The sequence below is a fragment of the Hemitrygon akajei genome, chromosome 1 (assembly GCF_048418815.1).
Source record: "Hemitrygon akajei chromosome 1, sHemAka1.3, whole genome shotgun sequence".
In the NCBI taxonomy this organism is placed as follows: Eukaryota; Metazoa; Chordata; class Chondrichthyes; order Myliobatiformes; family Dasyatidae; genus Hemitrygon; species Hemitrygon akajei.
Genome location: NC_133124.1, coordinates 122,052,556 through 122,070,818, shown reverse-complemented (window position 1 = coordinate 122,070,818; position 18,263 = coordinate 122,052,556). Strand labels below are relative to the sequence as shown.

Sequence of the window (18,263 nt, the reverse complement as noted above, 5' to 3'; positions counted from 1 at the left end):
CCAACCCCAAACATCAGCTACCCTGGGGTTTGGGAGTAGTTGACATCATAACTGTTTTGAAGTAGTTGGAAAGTTGTTGCTGGTTTGTGTGCTCGCACAATGCACTGTGTTGTGCTCTCGTGGCAGCGCAGAGAGGAATGAGGAACAAAAAAACCCCACTCGGACATGATGGATTGAAGTCCCAGAGCTGTTCTTCAATCCCAGACAAATCCACTGTATCACTGACACATTCACATAGCTTCCATGAAATAAGCGTTCTTTCTGGGATGGGATTTTTTTATGAGTGTCCCTCCAAACCTGCATTAAGTGAACTTCACACTCAAGAGGGAACTTTGAATTGGAACTTGCTAAATTTAATTTTTTGTTTGGAAGAGATGAAGCATTTGGAGTTGGAATACTCTTTCAAATATTGGAAGTATTACAATATTCCAAATATTGGAAGTCTGCGGAATCCTCCTTAGCAGAATAGCTGGAGAAACAACCTGTGCAGAGAATAATCTGGGGGGTGGGGTGGGGGAGGGAGAGAACGCGAATGAACCATGGGGAAGAAAATTGACATTGACACCTTCAGCAAAGCAACACGTAATGTTTTCTGTTAAAATTAAAGTTCCACAATGCCATTTTTTTCTCCCACACTAAAGGACTGGATCATTGCACCTGAAGGCTATGCAGCCTATTACTGTGATGGAGAATGCTCGTTTCCGCTCAATGCACACATGAACGCCACGAACCACGCCATTGTTCAGACACTGGTGAGTAACATACTGAGAAAACCGTAACTTTCATTTTGACTTTCTTTTAAATGTGGATCCAGGGCACCTTGTTTTATTTTGGAGTTAATTCAGCCTTGAAGTCATGCTTGCTGAATCTGGTTTAAACCCATTATTAAGTGGAGCATTAGTGAGGCAGAGGTTGGCTAACACTATGAATACCATTGTGAATTTCATGTTACATCAGATTTAGTTTCAGTCAAATGTACCAAGGCAATGGGCATTTGGGTACTGAACTAAGCTGTTATAAATTGATAATGTTTTTGCTTGGAGCTGATTTCCAGCCTGGTATGCAGGAGTTGGGATTAATGTCAACACTATACCTTTGAAGAGATGAGGTTAGTGGGGCTGTGGTGAGTCCACTTCTATTGGTCCTTTGTCCTCCTATACCCAGCATTCAACTATAGCTGCAGATTGGAGCCATCATTTCATTTTTCTACCCACTCTTTGGTATGGAGTGAGTTCAGTACTGGGAATTACATCCCCGGTTGCCATCTTCTGCTCCACATTGACATCCAAGCATGAAACTTCAGGTGTTTCCAAAGGAGGGAAGGCCATCTGATGTTGACTAAGGACATGACATGAAGTCTAAAGTCATGTGGTCCATGTGCATACTAACAAGTGGGAAGAATAATTTAAGAGGTTCTACTGAGGGAATGTGAGCAGCTAGGGACTAAATTAAAACGCAGAACTGAAAAGGTAATAATCTCTGGATCGTTTACCTGAACCATGTGCAGATCAGAGAACAAATGTGTGGTTCAAAGATTGACGTGGGGGAAGTGGGTTTGAATTCGTGGGACACTGGCACCAGTACTGGGGGGAAAACGCTGTTCCAATGGGATGGGCTCTGCCTGAACCCAGGGTCCTGTGAGTAAGGCTTTAAACTAAACAGGGGGGTGGGGGGGCAGCTTGAAAAGTATGGATAAGGTAAGGGGAAAGAGAGTGCAGGACAAGTTACTGAAGTCTCCAGAACAAATAATAGATCAAAAAGTTTAAAAAGGGATCATTTAACTTCAGGTAACCTGGAGACAAAATTGAAAAGGGTGGTGAATACAGGACTGAAGATGTTATATTTGAATGCATGCAGTATACAAAATAAGGTAAATTATCTTGTAGCACAGTTAGAGATTACAGATATGAAATTCTGGAGCCGTGGCTGAAAGGTTGCAACAAGGAGCTTAACATCCAAGAACACACATCTAAAAGACAGGCAGATAAGCAGAGGGACTGGGATGGCTTTGCTGGTTAAAAAAATTAAATCAAATCCTTAGAAAGAAGTGACCTAGGATCAGAAGATGTAGAATCCTAGTGGGTAGAGTTAAGAAACTGCAAAGTTAAAAAGACCTCGATGGGGGTTATATGAACAGTAGCCAGGGAGTAGAGTACAAATTACAACAATAGAAAATTCATGTGAAAAAGGAAAAGTTATGGTGGTCATGGGGGATTTCAAACTACGGGTCAATAGGGAAAAACAGGTTGGAACTGGATCCCAAGAAGAGGAATTTGTAGAATGCCTATGAGGTGGCTTTTTATAGCAACTTGTCAATGAGCCCACTAGGGAAAAGGCAATCTTGGATTGAGTGTTGTGCAATAAACCCAATTTACATAGAAATATAGAAAATAGGTGCAGGAGTAGGCCAGCTGAGGTCTCACCAAGGTCTTGTACAACTGCAGTAGAACCTCCCTGCTCCTGTACTCGAATCCTCTTGCTTTGAATGCCAACATACCATTTGCCTTTTTCACCTGCATGCTCACTTTCAATGACTGGTGTACAATGACACCCAGATCTCATTGCACCTCCCCTTTTCCTAATCTGCCACCATTTCAGATAATAATGTTTTCCTGTTCTTGCAACCAAAGTGGATAACCTCACATTTATCCACATTAAATTGCATCTGCCATGAATTTGCCCACTCACCTAACCTATTCAAGTCACCCTGCATCCTCCTCACAGCTAACACCGCCGCCCAGCTTCGTGTCATCCGCAAACTTGCAGATGCTGCATTTAATTCCCTCGCCTAAATCATTAATATATATTGTAAACTACTGAGGTCCCAGCACTGAGCCTTGCGGTACCCCACTAGCAACCGCCTTCCAATCTGAAAAGGTCCCGTTTATTTCCACTCTGCTTCCAGTTTGCCAACCAATTCTCTATCCACATCAATACCATACCCCCAATACCGTGTGCTTTAAGTTTGCACACTAATCTCCTGTGTGGGACCTTGTCAAAAGCCTTGATTAGGGAGCTTAAGATGAACTCTTCAGAGGCAGTGATCACAATATGTTAGAATTCTCTCTGCAGTTTGAGAGGAAGAAGCTAAAAACAGATCTTTCAAAATTACTGTGGAATAAACGTAACCACAGAGGCATTAGAAATTTGCTGGCCAAAGCTGATTGGAAGGGGACACTAGCAGGGATCAGAGTACAGCAAAAAATGGATGGTGTTTCCAGGAGTAACTTGGAAGCTGCAGGATTAGTTCATTCCAGACAAGAAGCATTCTAAAAGAATGATGAGGCAACCATAGCTGACAAGGGAAGTCAAAGACAGTATAAAAGCCAAAGAGAGGGCATAAAATAAAGCAAAAATAGAGGGAATCTAAATGATTAGGAAGCTTTTAAAAACTAACAAAAGGAAGTCAAGAGTGGACATTGGACTGCTGAAAAATTATGCTGCAGAGGTAGTAATGGGGGACAAACCTAATGGATATTTTGTATCAGTCTTCACAGTGGAAGGCACCAGGATGCAGACATTCGAGTGCCAAGAGGCAGGAATGAGTAGTCACTATTACTAAGGATAAGGTGCTTAGGAAGCTGAAAGGCCTTCAGATAGATAGGTCACCTGTACCAGATGGACTGTACCTCTGGGTTGTGAAAGCAGCAGCTGAAAAGAGTGTGGAGGTATTAGTAGTAATCTTCAAAGAATTACTAGATTCTGGAATGGTTCCAGAGGACTAGAAAATCGCAGATCATTCATTTGTTTCTGAAGGGAGGCAGAAAACAGGAAATTATAGGCCTGGCTCCACTTAATGATAAGATATTAGAGTCCATTATTAAGGATGAGGTTTGGGATTACTTGGCGGCTCATGATAAAATAGGATGAAGTCAGCATAGTTTCCTTAAGGGGAAATTTTGCCTGACAAATCTGTTGTAATTCTTGATGAAATAACAGGCAGGATAGACAGTGGAGAGTCAGTGATTGTTGTGTACTTGGATTTTAAAAAAGCCTTTGACAAGGTACCACACAAAGGTTATGAAGAAAGCTTTTGGCACATTGGTCTTCATAGATCAAAGTACTGAGTACAGGAGTTGTTGGTATTGGGTACAGTTTTGGTCACCTATCTACAAAAAAAAGTAGACAATAGGTGCAGAAATAGACCAGTCGGCCCTTCGAGCCTGCACCGCCATTCTGAGATCATGGCTGATCATCTACTATCAATACCCGGTTCCTGCCTTGTCCCCATATCTCTTGATTCCCCTATCCATGATACCTATCTAGCTCCTTCTTGAAAGCATCCAGAGAATTGGCCTCCACTGCCTTCCGAGGCAGTGCATTCCACACCCCCACAACTCTCTGGGAGAAGAAGTTTTTCCTTAACTCTGTCCTAAATGACCTACCCCTTATTCTCAAACCATGCCCTCTGGTACTGGACTCTCCCAGCAGCTGGAACATATTTCCTGCCTCTATCTTGTCCAATCCCTTAATAATCTTATATGTTGCAATCAGATCCCCTCTCAATCTCAATTCCAGCTTGTACAAGCCCAGTCTCTCTAACCTCTCTGCGCAAGACAGTCCGGACATCCCAGGAATTAACCTCGTGAATCTACGCTGCACTTCCTCTATAACCAGGATGTCCTTCCTTAACCCTGGAGACCAAAACTGTACACAATTCTCCAGGAGTGGTCTCACCAGGGCCCTGTATAAATGCAAAAGGATTTCCTTGCTCTTGTACTCAATTCCCTTTGTAATAAAAGCCAACATTCCATTAGCCTTCTTCACTGCCTGCTGCACTTGCTCATTCACCTTCAGTGACTGATGAACAAGGACTCCTAGATCTCTTTGTATTTCTCCCTTACCTAACTACACCGTTCAGATAATAATCTGCCTTCCTGTTCTTACTCCCAAAGTGGATAACCTCACACTTATTCACATTAAACGTCATCTGCCAAGTATCTGCCCACTCACCCAGCCTATCCAAGTCACCCTGAATTCTCCTAACATCCTCATCACGTCACACTGCCACCCAGCTTTGTATCATCAACAAACTTGATGTTATTCTCAATGCCTTCATCTAAATCGTTGACGTAAATGGTAAACAGCTGTGGTCCCAATATCGAGCCCAGTGGCACCCCACTAGTCACCACCTGCCATTCCGAGAAACACCCATTCACCGCTACCCTTTGCTTTCTATCTGCCAACCAATTTTCTATCCATGTCAATATCTTCCCCATGTAAATATGTAAAGATGTAAATAAGATTGAAATATTTTGGAGAAAATTTACATGTTGCTGGGACTGGAGGACCCAAGTTATAAGGAAAGATTGAATAGGTTAGAACTGAGATTGGGTGAGACTCCAACTAGAGGTCATGGGTTAGGGGTGAAAGGAGAAATGTTTAAGGAAAACCTGAGGCGGAAACTTCTTCACTCAGGGTGGTGAGAGTGTGGAACAAGCTGCCAGCACAAGTGGTGGATCCAATTTTGATTTCAATGTTTAAGAGAAGTTTTTATAAGTATAAGGATGGGAGGGGTGGAGGATGATAGGGTTAGGCAGTTTCAATAGTTTGGCATGGACTAGATGGGCCAAAGGGCTTGTTTCTGCACTATAGGGTTCTGTGACTCTATATGCTGATATCTTTACAGTAATAGCATAGGCTCTTGTCATAAAGGAGATTGGGTGACTAGCAGATGGCTCATCATTTTATAGCCCATTTCACCATCACATTGATATCTCCTTGTAGCATAAGACTGCTTTCCACACTGTTGACAAGTCCACCTGTCTGTCATCTGCGACCTCACTGATCACTCGTGCATGTTAGAACAGCTGAGGTCCCAGTGGACAACCACAAGTCACGGGCATCTAGTCACAAAAACATCCCTCTACCATCACCCTCTGGATCCTGTTACCAAGACAATTTTGGATTCAGTTTACCAAATTGCCTCTCATGGGCTCTAACCAACATGTAGGACCTTTAGTAAAAGACAGCTACTGCCCATCCTCCTCAGTGTGCTTTCTCACCTCTTCAAAATATTTGATCAGATAATGGCCAGGCAAGATATGCCATTGAAAGCATGCAAGACTGAGGAAAAAACACCCCTTTCCCTAAATCTGGGCACATTTGTACCGTAGTTTTGTATTCTCTATCTCTTTGTGTCAGAATCAGCCTTTTCTGCTACCTGTGATTTTACCTCAGTTTTTCTTGTCTATTAATATACCCTCACGTTTGTATTGTCAGCCATGTCTGGCAGAAGCATAATTACCTCATTAACCCATTTGTCTCACCCTATTACAGAAAATCCTTTTGTCTTTTTCATCCCTCCAGCTGCCTTCTCAGCCACTTGAACATCCTCCCCCACCCCCAATCTCTTTCCCTGTTCTGGTGATAGCCCATTGACCTGAATGTTAACTTTAACTATCTCTCCCTCTCCAGATGCTGCCTGGCCTGCTGGGTACTTACAGAAATTTCATTTTATTTTTGTTAGCCACACCAACTACTTGTCGAGTGCTCCCCCAGACATCTGCATCGAAACAAACTTGCTAATGAATAGGAAGCAATTAAAGATAGGAACAGCAACCAAGTCACAGCTGAGAAACTAGAGTCAAAATTACCATGGCAACTTCCCTACAAGATTGTGTACCACAGACAGAAAGCTGGCATTGCAATGACTGTCCGATTGCTACTTAGCTCCACTTATAGTAACCTCTTGCCATTGAAGGGTGGGAGGAACTGACTGCTAAGTTTGGGTTTTAAATAGAGGGAGGTGGTAGGATTATGTGGCAACTTCATTTAATCTTGAATAAATCCCCCAGTCTGTACTCAGCAGTTATAATCTACCAATAGCTATTGTTGAAAAAAATTCCTATTGGGAGAAATTTGACTTTTGTAGCCATTAATTAAACAGCTGCTAAGAACATCTACACCATCTGTTTGTACCTCTGGACGTTCAATTCCAACCAGTGGAATCAGTACTTATAGGCTGATGTTTGGAGCACTTTGAAAATGGGTTTGCAGAGACGGTAAATCATAGACACAGATTCCATTTCACTGGAAATTGTATCAATGTTGCTAACTGTGAATGGTTTCAAGAGTGGAATATGCAGTGTGTGAGGAAAGGATAAAGCTTCCGCTACAAACCCCATTGTGTTAACTTCAGTGTTGCATTAAATGCTGATTTTTTTTTGCTGATGGGCCTGTTTTAAATGTCCTTGTACATAGGTCCATCTTATGAATCCGGACTACATACCCAAGCCCTGCTGTGCTCCCACTAAGCTGAATGCAATCTCTGTGCTCTTCTTTGACGACAGCTCAAACGTCATATTAAAGAAGTACAGGAACATGGTGGTCAGAGCATGCGGCTGTCATTAAAGGGGCGTGTGTGGAATCTCATCTTCAGGTGTACTGAAACTACTGGAGGAGCCAAATCCTCAGCATATGGCAATCATTAAAAACCCTTTAAGCAATACCTCTGTAAATAATGTTTACAATTTAAAAAAAAGAAATAATCTACTTAAAGGCAGTTGTAATATATTTTGTACAGTTTTCATAAAATGTAATTTATTTGTTTTTGGTTTGTCTGGTAATTAGGAGCAGTAATGACATTGCTTACAGTTAATGGCTTTCAAGGGTGGATGGGGTGTGTGTGAAAGAGAGAGAGAGAGAATGAAAGAGAGAGAGAGAGAGGGTGAGAGAGAGTAAGGGACCAAAGATGTAAACCACAATGAACATTATGGAAAAAATTAAGGCCACTTATTACAACCCTGGTTTGGACAGAAACTGCACATTACTTTTATAAAACACACTCTGGACAATCATTTACATTTTTTTTTATTAGAAAATGCCAAGTAATGTAAACTTTTGATGTAGCATCTCACATTTTGTTTCATGATTTTATTGTACAAAAAATTAAGCGCCGACCACAGTCAACTTTTACTGTTATCCACCTCTCACCTGGAGACATACAATTCATTCTCTTAACACACATGCTAACAATAAAGGATGTTAAAATTAAGTGGTTTTCCTGTGCAGTTTGCTCACTCACAACAGTATGTATGAATAGTGAACAATTCTACATCTTGGGTCTGCTGTTGCTGTAACTCAATGTTTAAAGTGTATCTGACTACAACAGCCACTGCCATGGACTGTACCATTTGCTGTTCTGGAAATAGATTTTAAATTTTTTTTAAAACTGGCATAAAATGAGACTCACTGTAGTTCTTTTAGCCACCATCTCTGATTCACTTTAAAGAACAGCCTCAAGTTAATTAATCTTAATATACTGCAGGGTCGTTCAACACACAACATCGTCTTTTAAAAAAAAAGGGGTGCAAGTGTTACATGGTAACTACTGCATTGTCTGTTTTAACCCCCCCCCCCCCACCCACCCACCCCCCAATCACAATGTACTGTTGAAGTGGTCAAAAAGTGACTTGAATTTCGGTTTCAATAAGTGATTTGATTATGTTAAGCAACCACATTTTAATAAAACTCTACAAATCCAACAGTCACTCACTACACAGACTGCCAGCTCCTCCTTCCAGTAACGCACACAGGTGAATGTGGCTTGAAGATACGCTGAGGTATTCTGTTCTATGCCCATAGTACTGCATTTACTAATCAGGTACAGATGATTGTCTGTTAACTACTTATAAACCACATTCACATAAAAGTGTTATGCTGGCAGGCATAGGAAGTAAAATCTTTTCTTTCTAGACACACACGCGCACACACACACACGCATTTCCACACATGCACAGAAGGCACCACTGATTAAAAAGCACAGACAATTTAACCAATCCCAAGGTTGGAGGTTGCTGAAGGAACATACCTTGACTGAGGAGTAAGTATACAACACAATTACAAGTTTGGACACAATTGTATATCAATAACAAGAGGTGGTAGCTGTGCGCCTTACAGTTCGTCCCTGGCTTGCTGGAGGATAAAGCTGTGGAGTGTGGCCAGATCCCTGGCTCCATTGTGCTCAGTTACCTTCTGACCTCCACGGAAAAGCAGCAGTGTTGGATAACCACGAACCTGCAGACAAGTTCAGAGATCAATTCAAAATTTGTGGGTGCTACGGTTTTGCACCTCGTGGCGGCTAAGTTGCCCGTTCAATTCTGCCACCGTCCGTAAGCAGTTTGTATATTTTCCCCACAACTATGTGGGTTTCCACCAGGTGCTCTGGTTTATATCTCTCTCCCTCCCCCCCCCCCCCCCCCCCAGTCCAAAGACATACCAGTTGGGAAGTTAACTGGTCATTATAAATTGTCTCTTGATTGGGCTAGGATTAAATATGTGGATTGCTGGGTGGCTCTGCTTGTTAGGCTGGAAGGCCTGTTCAGCGCTATATCTCTAAATCATTTTTTAAAAATAAATAAAACCCTGTTTAAAATATTGAAGGTTTTTTCTCATTGTGCAGGGACTGTAATTAGTTTCTGTTGCACAAGTCATACAGCATAGAAATAAGACTGTTCAGCCTAGCTCACCCACACTAACTAAGGTGCCCACTTAATACTATTTACCTGCATTTAACTGTTACCATCCACAAAGGTCTTTTACATGTTATTGTGCCTCCTGCTCTCCTTTGGCAGCTTTCCCCAAAACAGACTACTGTGTGTAAACCCTTGTATTTCCCCTCCTGTGCGACATCCAGGACATTGTGTTGGAAGTGCATTTGAAGTACGTAGTATTTCGGTATTTAGTCGTGTGTGATGGACCAGCCAGCCTTTGCTCATACACGTAGGCACGTAGTGGTGAAAACCTCATCTCACTCCCAATGGGGATGTTTGAAGTCATAAGGAATTTTGAAAGCTTGGCTGTACTCGGTTATAGGAATTTAAGTTACCAGAGGCTTCAGCCCTAACCTAATAAAAAGGCATGATTTTCTGCTGGCGTTACAGCTTTAATTATTTGGCTCTAATCACCAAACAGCAGAAATAATGTGCTGTTGACCCACTTAGCATTTTAGGCCCTTTAAATCTTCTGCCATATTAAATGCAACATAAAACCTTCAAGTCTTGCACAAAGTCCCAGCTCTGCCATAATGTAATGTTTCCTTACCATACAGATCAAGGCCATTTGGCCCATCGAGTCCATTCCGAGACCACTGGTCTCATCTCCCTATTTATCAAATTGTAACCAAATTCTGCAAATGTAAACATTTGGGATCTTGTGCAGCCTATTAACACATGCAACTTGGAAGCTAGTAAATGGTTCCACTTCTAAATATTTACAGGAAATAAATGTAAAACATTTGATGCATCAAGGATGTTAGCTAATGATAATCTATCTTCTCTACCACAATGCAGCAAATATCACCATACTAACCAGTCCTCAAATAAAAATTAGTACCTGACTGACAATACAGCTCATCATTCCTTGGAACAAGACTAGTTAATTATGACTGACACCCACTGTGTTCTGTTGCACTAGGTTTAGCTGTTTTGAAAATCAAATTAAGAGCTTAAAAAGTCAGAAGGAACACCTTACCCAGCCCAGCAATAAAAAATAAACTAACATGCAAATTACAAGTCAAGGAACCTGGACATCATTAGGGTTCCAGGGTCTTCATTTGGTCACCTGAGGTAAAGCCTGTATATGGGCACAGTCACACACTCAGGCTTTGATTGGTGCCTCTGTATCCAATGAGCCTGCAGCGTGCAAGGTCATGGGGTTGGATCCCCAGGAAAGGACCCTGATACTCTACTTGGTGCCAGCTCTCAGCGGACAGGTGCAATATTGTGTCCGTGGACAGATTTTACTGAGGGAGCAGACTATCTTGCTTTATAGCATCCCAAAGAAATCAAAAGAATTAGCCTTAACTGGCCTATATCTCACTGACTTAACAATTAACACCAGATATCCATCCATATTCATGAAACTTTGGTAGTCACTGGGAATAGAAACAGGCCCTTCAGCCCATTAAGTCTGACTATCAAGCTCCAATTTACATCCTGCTTCATTCTCCTCAAATTTCCTTCAGGACACCCCCCAGATTCTAACACTCACCTACACAATTCAGCCAATTAACCTACGGACACCCCGAGGAACCGTGCGGAGTCAAAGGGCGTGTATGCAAAATATACAGGACCAGAGGTTTGGATTAAACTGGGGTCAGTCGGGCTGCGAGCCAGTTCCTCTGATACCTGCATCACTCTGCTGCCCCAAGTCCTTTGCAGTACTCCAAAAACTCGCACTGTAAACAGCAGTGCAATCGTAAAAGTAAAAAATGCAAACTAAAATATAAATAAATGGCACAATGAAAACAGTGATGCACTTCTTTTGAATGTGTCCAATTAATGTCACTTTTAAACCTACCGAATACTGATTACAGAGAGAGCGTTGGGCTGTGCAGTCCACTTCAGCAATCTTGATGTCACTTATTCCAGGAAACTCTTGTTTGGCAAGTTCCTCCCAGGTTGGTGCTAGGCTCTTACAATGGCCACACCTGTAGAAAGAGACAGTTTGAACACAGGACGTACGGCACACTGAACACAAGCACCATCCTTCAGCCATTAACGTCTGCATTAACCACGATGCCAATCACGTTTGGACAGATAACAACCAGCAGCCCTTAAGAGTTCTATCACAGTGTCTCTGACGTCTCAGTAGACTGCAGATGCTGGAGTACAAACAAATCTACCGGAGGAGCTCAGTGGGTCGAAATACATCTTTGGGATGAAAGGAAATGTTAATATTTCGTGTTGAAACTGTGAATCAGGACAAATCCATTCCTGATGCAGGGTTTCGACCCAAAACGCTGACAATTCTTTTCCCCTCACAGGTGGTGTTGCACTGAAATGCCTTACGGGGGAAATAAAACATCTCTGACCTAAGTAAGGGTTTAAAAAAAGAAATCTGCAGTGTGAGACTGTCTAAAGTCTCTGAATTTCACCTTTGCAGGACCACCACCAATCACTGCCTTGTGTCTGAAATTAGATTTTACCTTCTTAAAGAAAACCTCACATGGCAGAAGAAGAAATTACAAAATTTAACTAAAATATTTCAAGGGGGCCTGACACTGTAAATACCGTGAGACTGCTTCCTTTCTGGGGCACGTCTAAAACCAGGGAGATTTGTCTCAGGAGAACAGAAAAGATGTCTAAAAACATTGGGAATCTTTAGGATTCTCTCCTCGAGAGGACTGTGAAGGTTGAGAATATTAACATATTCAACAGCAAGACAGAGGAAGTCAGGACACCTAAATGAGTGATGCTGCTACAAGTTGAAAACTCAGTCAGCTCCATCATGGGCACTAGCCTGCACAGCATCCAGGGCATTGTCAAGGAGCGGTGCCTCTGAAAAGTGATGCCCATCGCCCAGGGCATGCCCTCTTCTCATTGCTCCCGTCAAGGGGAGGTACAGGAGCTTGAAGGCACACACAATGATTCAGGAACAGCTTCTTCCCCTCTGCCATTCTGAACCCATGAACACCACCTCACTACTTTATTACCCTCTCTCTTTTTGCACTATTTATTTAACTTCTTATGCATAGATTTTATTGTTATGTATTGCAATGCTCTGCTCCTACATAACAACAAAAATTCATGCCTTCGCTCTTGATCAACATCAGTAACACTGATGACTTCAGGTAGGGGTAAAGAGGGGAACACATCCCAGTCTACATTGGGGGAGAATCAAAAGCTTAGAATTCCTAGTTATTAACCTATCAAATGACCTTTTCTGGGCCCAACACATTGATAAAACTACAAATAATAGGCATGTCAGCATCCTTACTTTCTTTAAAGAAAGTTCGGCTTGTCACAGAACACTCCTAACAAAATTCTACAAAGTACTGTTAAATGAATCCTGATTGACTGCATTGTGCCTGGGTAATGAACTTGAGTACAGAGTAGTGAATTCAACCCCAATAAACCACAGGCACACACAACCGATTCTACGGGAAGCATTGCTTCCTGTAAGAAGGCAACACCCACCAAAGATCTCTGCCATCCAGGCCTTGCCATCTCGCAGCTACTACCAGGCAGAGGGTACAGAAGCCTGAAGTCCCACATGAGCAGCTTCAGGAACAGCAGCTTTCTTTCAACCATCTAGTTCTTGAACAAATTGCCATAACCTTAATTACTAATCACTTTGTTCTAATTAGTTCTATTTTGTCAACTGAGTTAACAACACATCATGAATCTAGAGATAATTTCTGAGGAAGGTGTGCATTGTATCTGAGACCAGAAGGCACACCTACCTTCGTCATTCACTGCTACAATCTTTTAACCCAACGCCAGCAGAATGGCACACTTTTTTTAAACAAAGGTGCAGAATTTGTGGAGGACTGTCAAACATATCAAGCAGAGAACACTCATCCTTAAAAGAGGACTTCCTTCCAGCTAAGCTTGGGTTGTATCCAGCACAGCAGTACAGGTGACGAGGTCTGGTCCGCAATCATTCACTGTAACGCTGCAGGTGAACAAGTGACTTACCAGGGGGCATAAAACTTCACAAAGGTCACCCCTCTGGCTATGGTCTTCTCAAAATTGTTTTCAGTCAGGTTGAGAACTTTGTCCTGCAGAGAGAAGAGGTAAGAGTTGTCAGGTAAAAGGTAACGGAGGGATAACAAAAGAAGGTCTTCAGTCTCTGCTCCGCCCCACTCTTACATTTTACGCCCTCGGCAACACAACGTGGACCTTGTTGAAAGGCGTATTGGCCCCAGACCTCTGCAAGTCTTTCACAGTGGGAGCAGGGGATTAATCACACAGAGACACTGCCCTTGGTGATAGTAGGAAGGGTGTGAAGTAGTTCTAAAACCTATACTCGCACAAGGCAGTGGAGAGGCAAAGGTACTCTTCACATCAAAACCCTGCCTGGTCAGGCTGTTTGTGGGAACCACATTGCGGAAGTGTTAGGAGAAATAGAACACACAGTTTTTCCAGCCAGCACTGAAAACCTCTTGCTCAGTAAATAACAATGATCCACTAAGTTAGGCCATTGTCAAGGTCTTCCAGTCACTGGGGTACAGCACCCTGGTCTGGGCCAAATAAAAGGATTAAAACGACTCTCCCGTTTTTTTAAAAAGCAAGTGCTTCTACTGAGTTTATTTATTTGGAGATACAGTGTGTTACAGGCCCATCCACCCCAATGAGCCTCACCACCCAGCAACCCATCTCTGAAACCCTAGCCTAATCACTGGACAATTTACAACCCACCAACCAGTACGTCTTTGAAATGTGGGAGAAACCCAAAGCACCCAGATGCTCATGGGGAGGACGTACAACCTTCTTACAAATGGTGTCAGAATTGAATTCCCAACTCCAACACCCCCACCTGTAATACTGTTGCACTAGCCACGGTGCTCAACATAAATCTACAGAAGGAGGTTTTTTTTATATATATAACCAATGGACTCCTTAAAGCCTCATCCACTCAAACTTCACTCATCTTTCTTTGCTGCCTGTCACTGGTTTACTCAAGATAAACTCAGACCAATAATAAAAGCCATGACAGAAATTCTTATTGAAGATGCAAATGAGGGAGGAAAATTTGGACAATTTCATCAAATGAAAAATAAGGGTTTACAGTATTTTTTGCTAGTCTTTCTCTGAAATTGTCTCATGGGACAATCAGGAGCCAGCCACATTAATGTCAATCACTGAAGGAGAGAGGTTGCAAATTTCCACCCTGAAGGTTATCAAGGAATCAGTAGGGTTTTTGAAAGCTTCCATGGTTATCATTTTTCCGATTAATAGTTTATGCACAAAATTTACTTCAATTTTTTTAAATTCATGGAATTTGAACCGCAGCAAAACAGAACTTCACTCCACATCTCTACCTTATTTGCCCAGTGAGAAAGCCAGGATGCTACCAGCACAATAACAGTATGCTACATGCTTCCTATGCATAAAAGAAATTCCAGGATTTTTCTTGAAGATTCTCAACTGGTCAATTTCCCAACATTTTCCAATTTTAATTTTTACAATAAAGATGTATGTAGTTGGCTTTTGCAATTCCATTTATAAGTTTTAAGCAGCAAGATACAACTTTTCTCTTTCCAGGAACCAACATAAATTACCTTAAAAAGGGGAACATCTTAAAACCGCTTGGATGCATTAATGGTTAAAAAGAAAGCACAGGTTAGAACATTTGCTAGCTTGGTGAAATAGTGAGGTGACCAAGCCAGAATGAATAAAGAATCAGAACAAAGACAGATTAAAACTCCATCAGTCATGCAAGCTTGCCTCCCCAACAAAAATGCCTTATCTGAAATACCAGATCTTCTTCTCCTTCCTCCTCATCCTCCTCCTCTGCTGCCTCCTCCACTTCCTCCTCAGGCTCATCTTCCCCTTCAAGTTCATCCTCTTCCTCGTCTTCACTGTCTTCATCTTCAGAGGGTTGAGCAGCCTTTAACTGGGAATCCACATATTCCTTTAGGGAGTCCAGATCTCGCTTTCCCTTGTATTGATCAACCTACGGAAAAGGTTTGAAACCATTGGAAACTAGGATTCTCAATTTGAGTGCAAGGTTACATTCTAGTGGTTGAAAAAGGGAAATATACCCAGAAACTCTAATCTCCCAGCACAACCAAATCGGTAGTCATCTAAATCATGGAATTCGGATTTCCTTGCTTTAAGAAATGCTGAAATGTAGAAGGCTAAAGGGTGACCTTATACTGATTTACAACAACATGTGGGGCATCGATATGGTGAAAGGTCATTGTCGTTTTCCCAGGCTACGGATATCTAAAGCTAGCGGGCATAGGTTTAAGGGGAGAGGGTAAAGATTTAAAAGGAGCCCGAGGGGTACCACTTTCATACACAGGGTACTGGGTATATGGAATGAGCAGCCAGAGGAAGTTGTAGAGGTGGATACAATTACACTTGTGAGGCACTTGGATAGGAAAGGTTTAGAGGGACATTGGCCAAACACAGACCACCTCAGGTAGGCAATTGGTCAGCCTGGCCAGTATAACTATGACTGAACCAGCAGTGCAGCTTACTCCCTCGAAAATCCAACTTGTGCACTATTACTTACTGGACTGAGATCAGTGATAGCATGGCAAATGGGTCAGGGCTGTGAAGAGGCTCTCTACACAAATTTGGTAAATTCTGTGGGAGGGGGTAGGAAGTAAATGCAAAACAAAAGGTTAGATGATAATGGAGACCAGCCAGAGTACTCAGATCAATTTTGCTTTGCTGTCAATGAACCCAAATCTCCCTCAGTTAACGACATCATTGGGACAGAGGACCTGGGAATTACAGCTCTGTTGAGGGCTGCTAATATAAAACTTCCTCGATTTATTTTTAAAATGACATTACTAAACATGCTATAAAGACTTCCTGGGGTGACACTTTGAATCATGCCAAAAGGTAACAATCCTTAAACTCTCGATGGTTAGGAGTAGTGACCTTCTGGCCTGATTTGTGGGGATCAGTAACTAATGGCCGGTGACACTACACGCATGGAATGCCACACCACGTCAGGAAACCTGTGAAGAGAACAACGTTGGTGTCCAAGCCATAGGAACACAAACAGGTAGGGCGGTAAAGGGTAAATGGCATACTTGTCTTCCGTAGATGGAACACTGAGTACAAAAATCGAAGCAAGAGGAGGAGAGGGAAGAAGTAAAGGCAGCTCGGAGAGAAGCCATTTATTATTAAACTGATCGGGGGCAAAGAGGCTAGACTACGCAGTCGCGTGATGTAACGCGCCAAAGGTTTAAAAAAGAGGAATTTTTCAATGGTCTTTTAAATAGAAGCAAGAGGTGGAGAGGGAAGAAGTAAAGGCAGCTCAGAAAGAAGCCTTTTTTTTTAAACTGATCAGGGCAAAGAGGCTAGACTGCGCAGGTGTGTGACGTAGCGCCCCAAAGGTTTAAAAGAAAGACCGCCATATACAGTGGCCATCGTCGGAGCGGACTGAGGGAGAGTGGGACGGATTTGGCTCAATCAGGCTTCGGCGAGGTTTGAACGAGGCACGACTGCGCAAGCGCGAGGCAGCGGGAGAATTTAAATAGCGAGCAGAGGCTGAGTACGTGTTTCACTCCAGGTGAGGTAAGGCCGGGTGCATTCCTTTAATTAATCTAATTAGTTTAGGAGTAGGTAATGGAGGCAGCAGTTAGGGCAGCTGAGTGCTCCATTTGCAGTACGTGGGAAGTCAGGGCGAGCACTGTTGTCCCTGATGACTACACCTGCAAAAGGTGCATCCAGCTGCAGCTCCTGACAAACCGTGTTAGGGAACTGGAGCTGGAGCTGGATGAACTTCGGATCATACGGGAGGCAGAGGCAGAAATAAACAGGGGTTTCAGGGAGATAGTCACCCCTAGGAGTCAGGAAGCTGGGTGACGGTCAGGAGAGGGAAGGGGAATAGACAGAATGAGCAGAGCACCCCTGTGGCCGTTCCCATCAACAATAAGTATACCGTTTTGGATACTGTTGGTGGGGACGACCTACCAGGGACAAGTTGCAGTGGTTGCGTCTCTGGCACTGAGACTGGACCCTCAGCTCAGAAGGGAAGGAGGGAAAAGAGGACAGCAGTAGTGATAGGGGATTCAATAGTTAGGGGGGCAGATAGGAGGTTCTGTGGAAGAGATCGAGAATCCCGGATGGTCTGTTGCCTCCCTGGTGCCAGGGTCAGCAATATCTCAGATCGAGTTCTCGGTATTCTCAAGAGGGAGGGTGAGCAGCCAGATGTCGTGGTCCATGTAGAGACGAATGACGTGGGTAGGAAGAGTGAGGAAGTCCTGAAAGGTGAGTTTAGGGAGCTAGGCGCCAAGTTCGACAGGACCTCCAGGATAGCAATCTCAGGATTGCTACCAGTGCCACGTGCAGATGAGTTTAGAAATAGTAAGATAGCGCAGATCAACACGTGGCTGAAGACATGGTGCAGGAGGGAGGGCTTCAGATTTATAGATGATTGGGCAGTTTTCCAGGGAAGGTGGGACCTGTTCCGGAGGGACAGTTTACATCTGAACTGGAGGGGACAAATATTCTTGCAGGTAGGTTTGCGAGAGAGGATCCAGTGGATTTAAACTAGATACAAGGGGGGAGGGGAACCAGAGTGTAGGAACAGATGTATGGGAGAAGGAAGAAAAAGATAGTAAAGCTGTTTGCACCGTCAGAGATAAACAGAGAGAAAGAGATGAAGAATTTCTTAAATGTATTTATTTTAATGCTATGAGCATTGTAAGAAAGGTGGATGAGCTTAGAGCATGGACTGATTCGTGGAAATATTATGTTGTAGCTATTAGTGAAACATGGTTGCAGGAGGGGTCTGATTGGCAACTAAATATTCCTGGTTTTCGTTGCTTCAGGTGTGATAGAATCAGAGGGACA

The 18,263-nt window shown here is 42.9% G+C and overlaps 2 protein-coding genes across 4 annotated transcripts in view; one reads left to right on the top strand and one right to left on the bottom strand.

The window, feature by feature from the left end:
* Positions 1-8,203, top strand: part of bmp6 (bone morphogenetic protein 6) — a 149,060-nt gene extending 140,857 nt beyond the window's left edge. The window contains exons 6-7 of the mRNA XM_073050995.1: positions 642-752; positions 7,204-8,203. Of these exons, the coding sequence (XP_072907096.1) occupies positions 642-752; positions 7,204-7,353 (261 nt within the window). The 3' untranslated portion in view covers positions 7,354-8,203. The remainder of the gene's footprint in view (positions 1-641; positions 753-7,203) is intronic.
* A 645-nt stretch (positions 8,204-8,848) lies between these two features.
* The window catches only part of txndc5 (thioredoxin domain containing 5), a 34,030-nt gene continuing 24,615 nt past the window's right edge, over positions 8,849-18,263 (bottom strand). For all 3 annotated transcript variants that reach the window (XM_073051019.1, XM_073051009.1, XM_073051028.1), the window contains 4 exons: positions 15,205-15,402; positions 13,422-13,504; positions 11,302-11,431; positions 8,849-9,018 (listed from right to left, as the gene is read on the bottom strand). In XM_073051019.1, the coding sequence (XP_072907120.1) occupies positions 8,896-9,018; positions 11,302-11,431; positions 13,422-13,504; positions 15,205-15,402 (534 nt within the window). In that variant the 3' untranslated portion in view covers positions 8,849-8,895. The remainder of the gene's footprint in view (positions 9,019-11,301; positions 11,432-13,421; positions 13,505-15,204; positions 15,403-18,263) is intronic.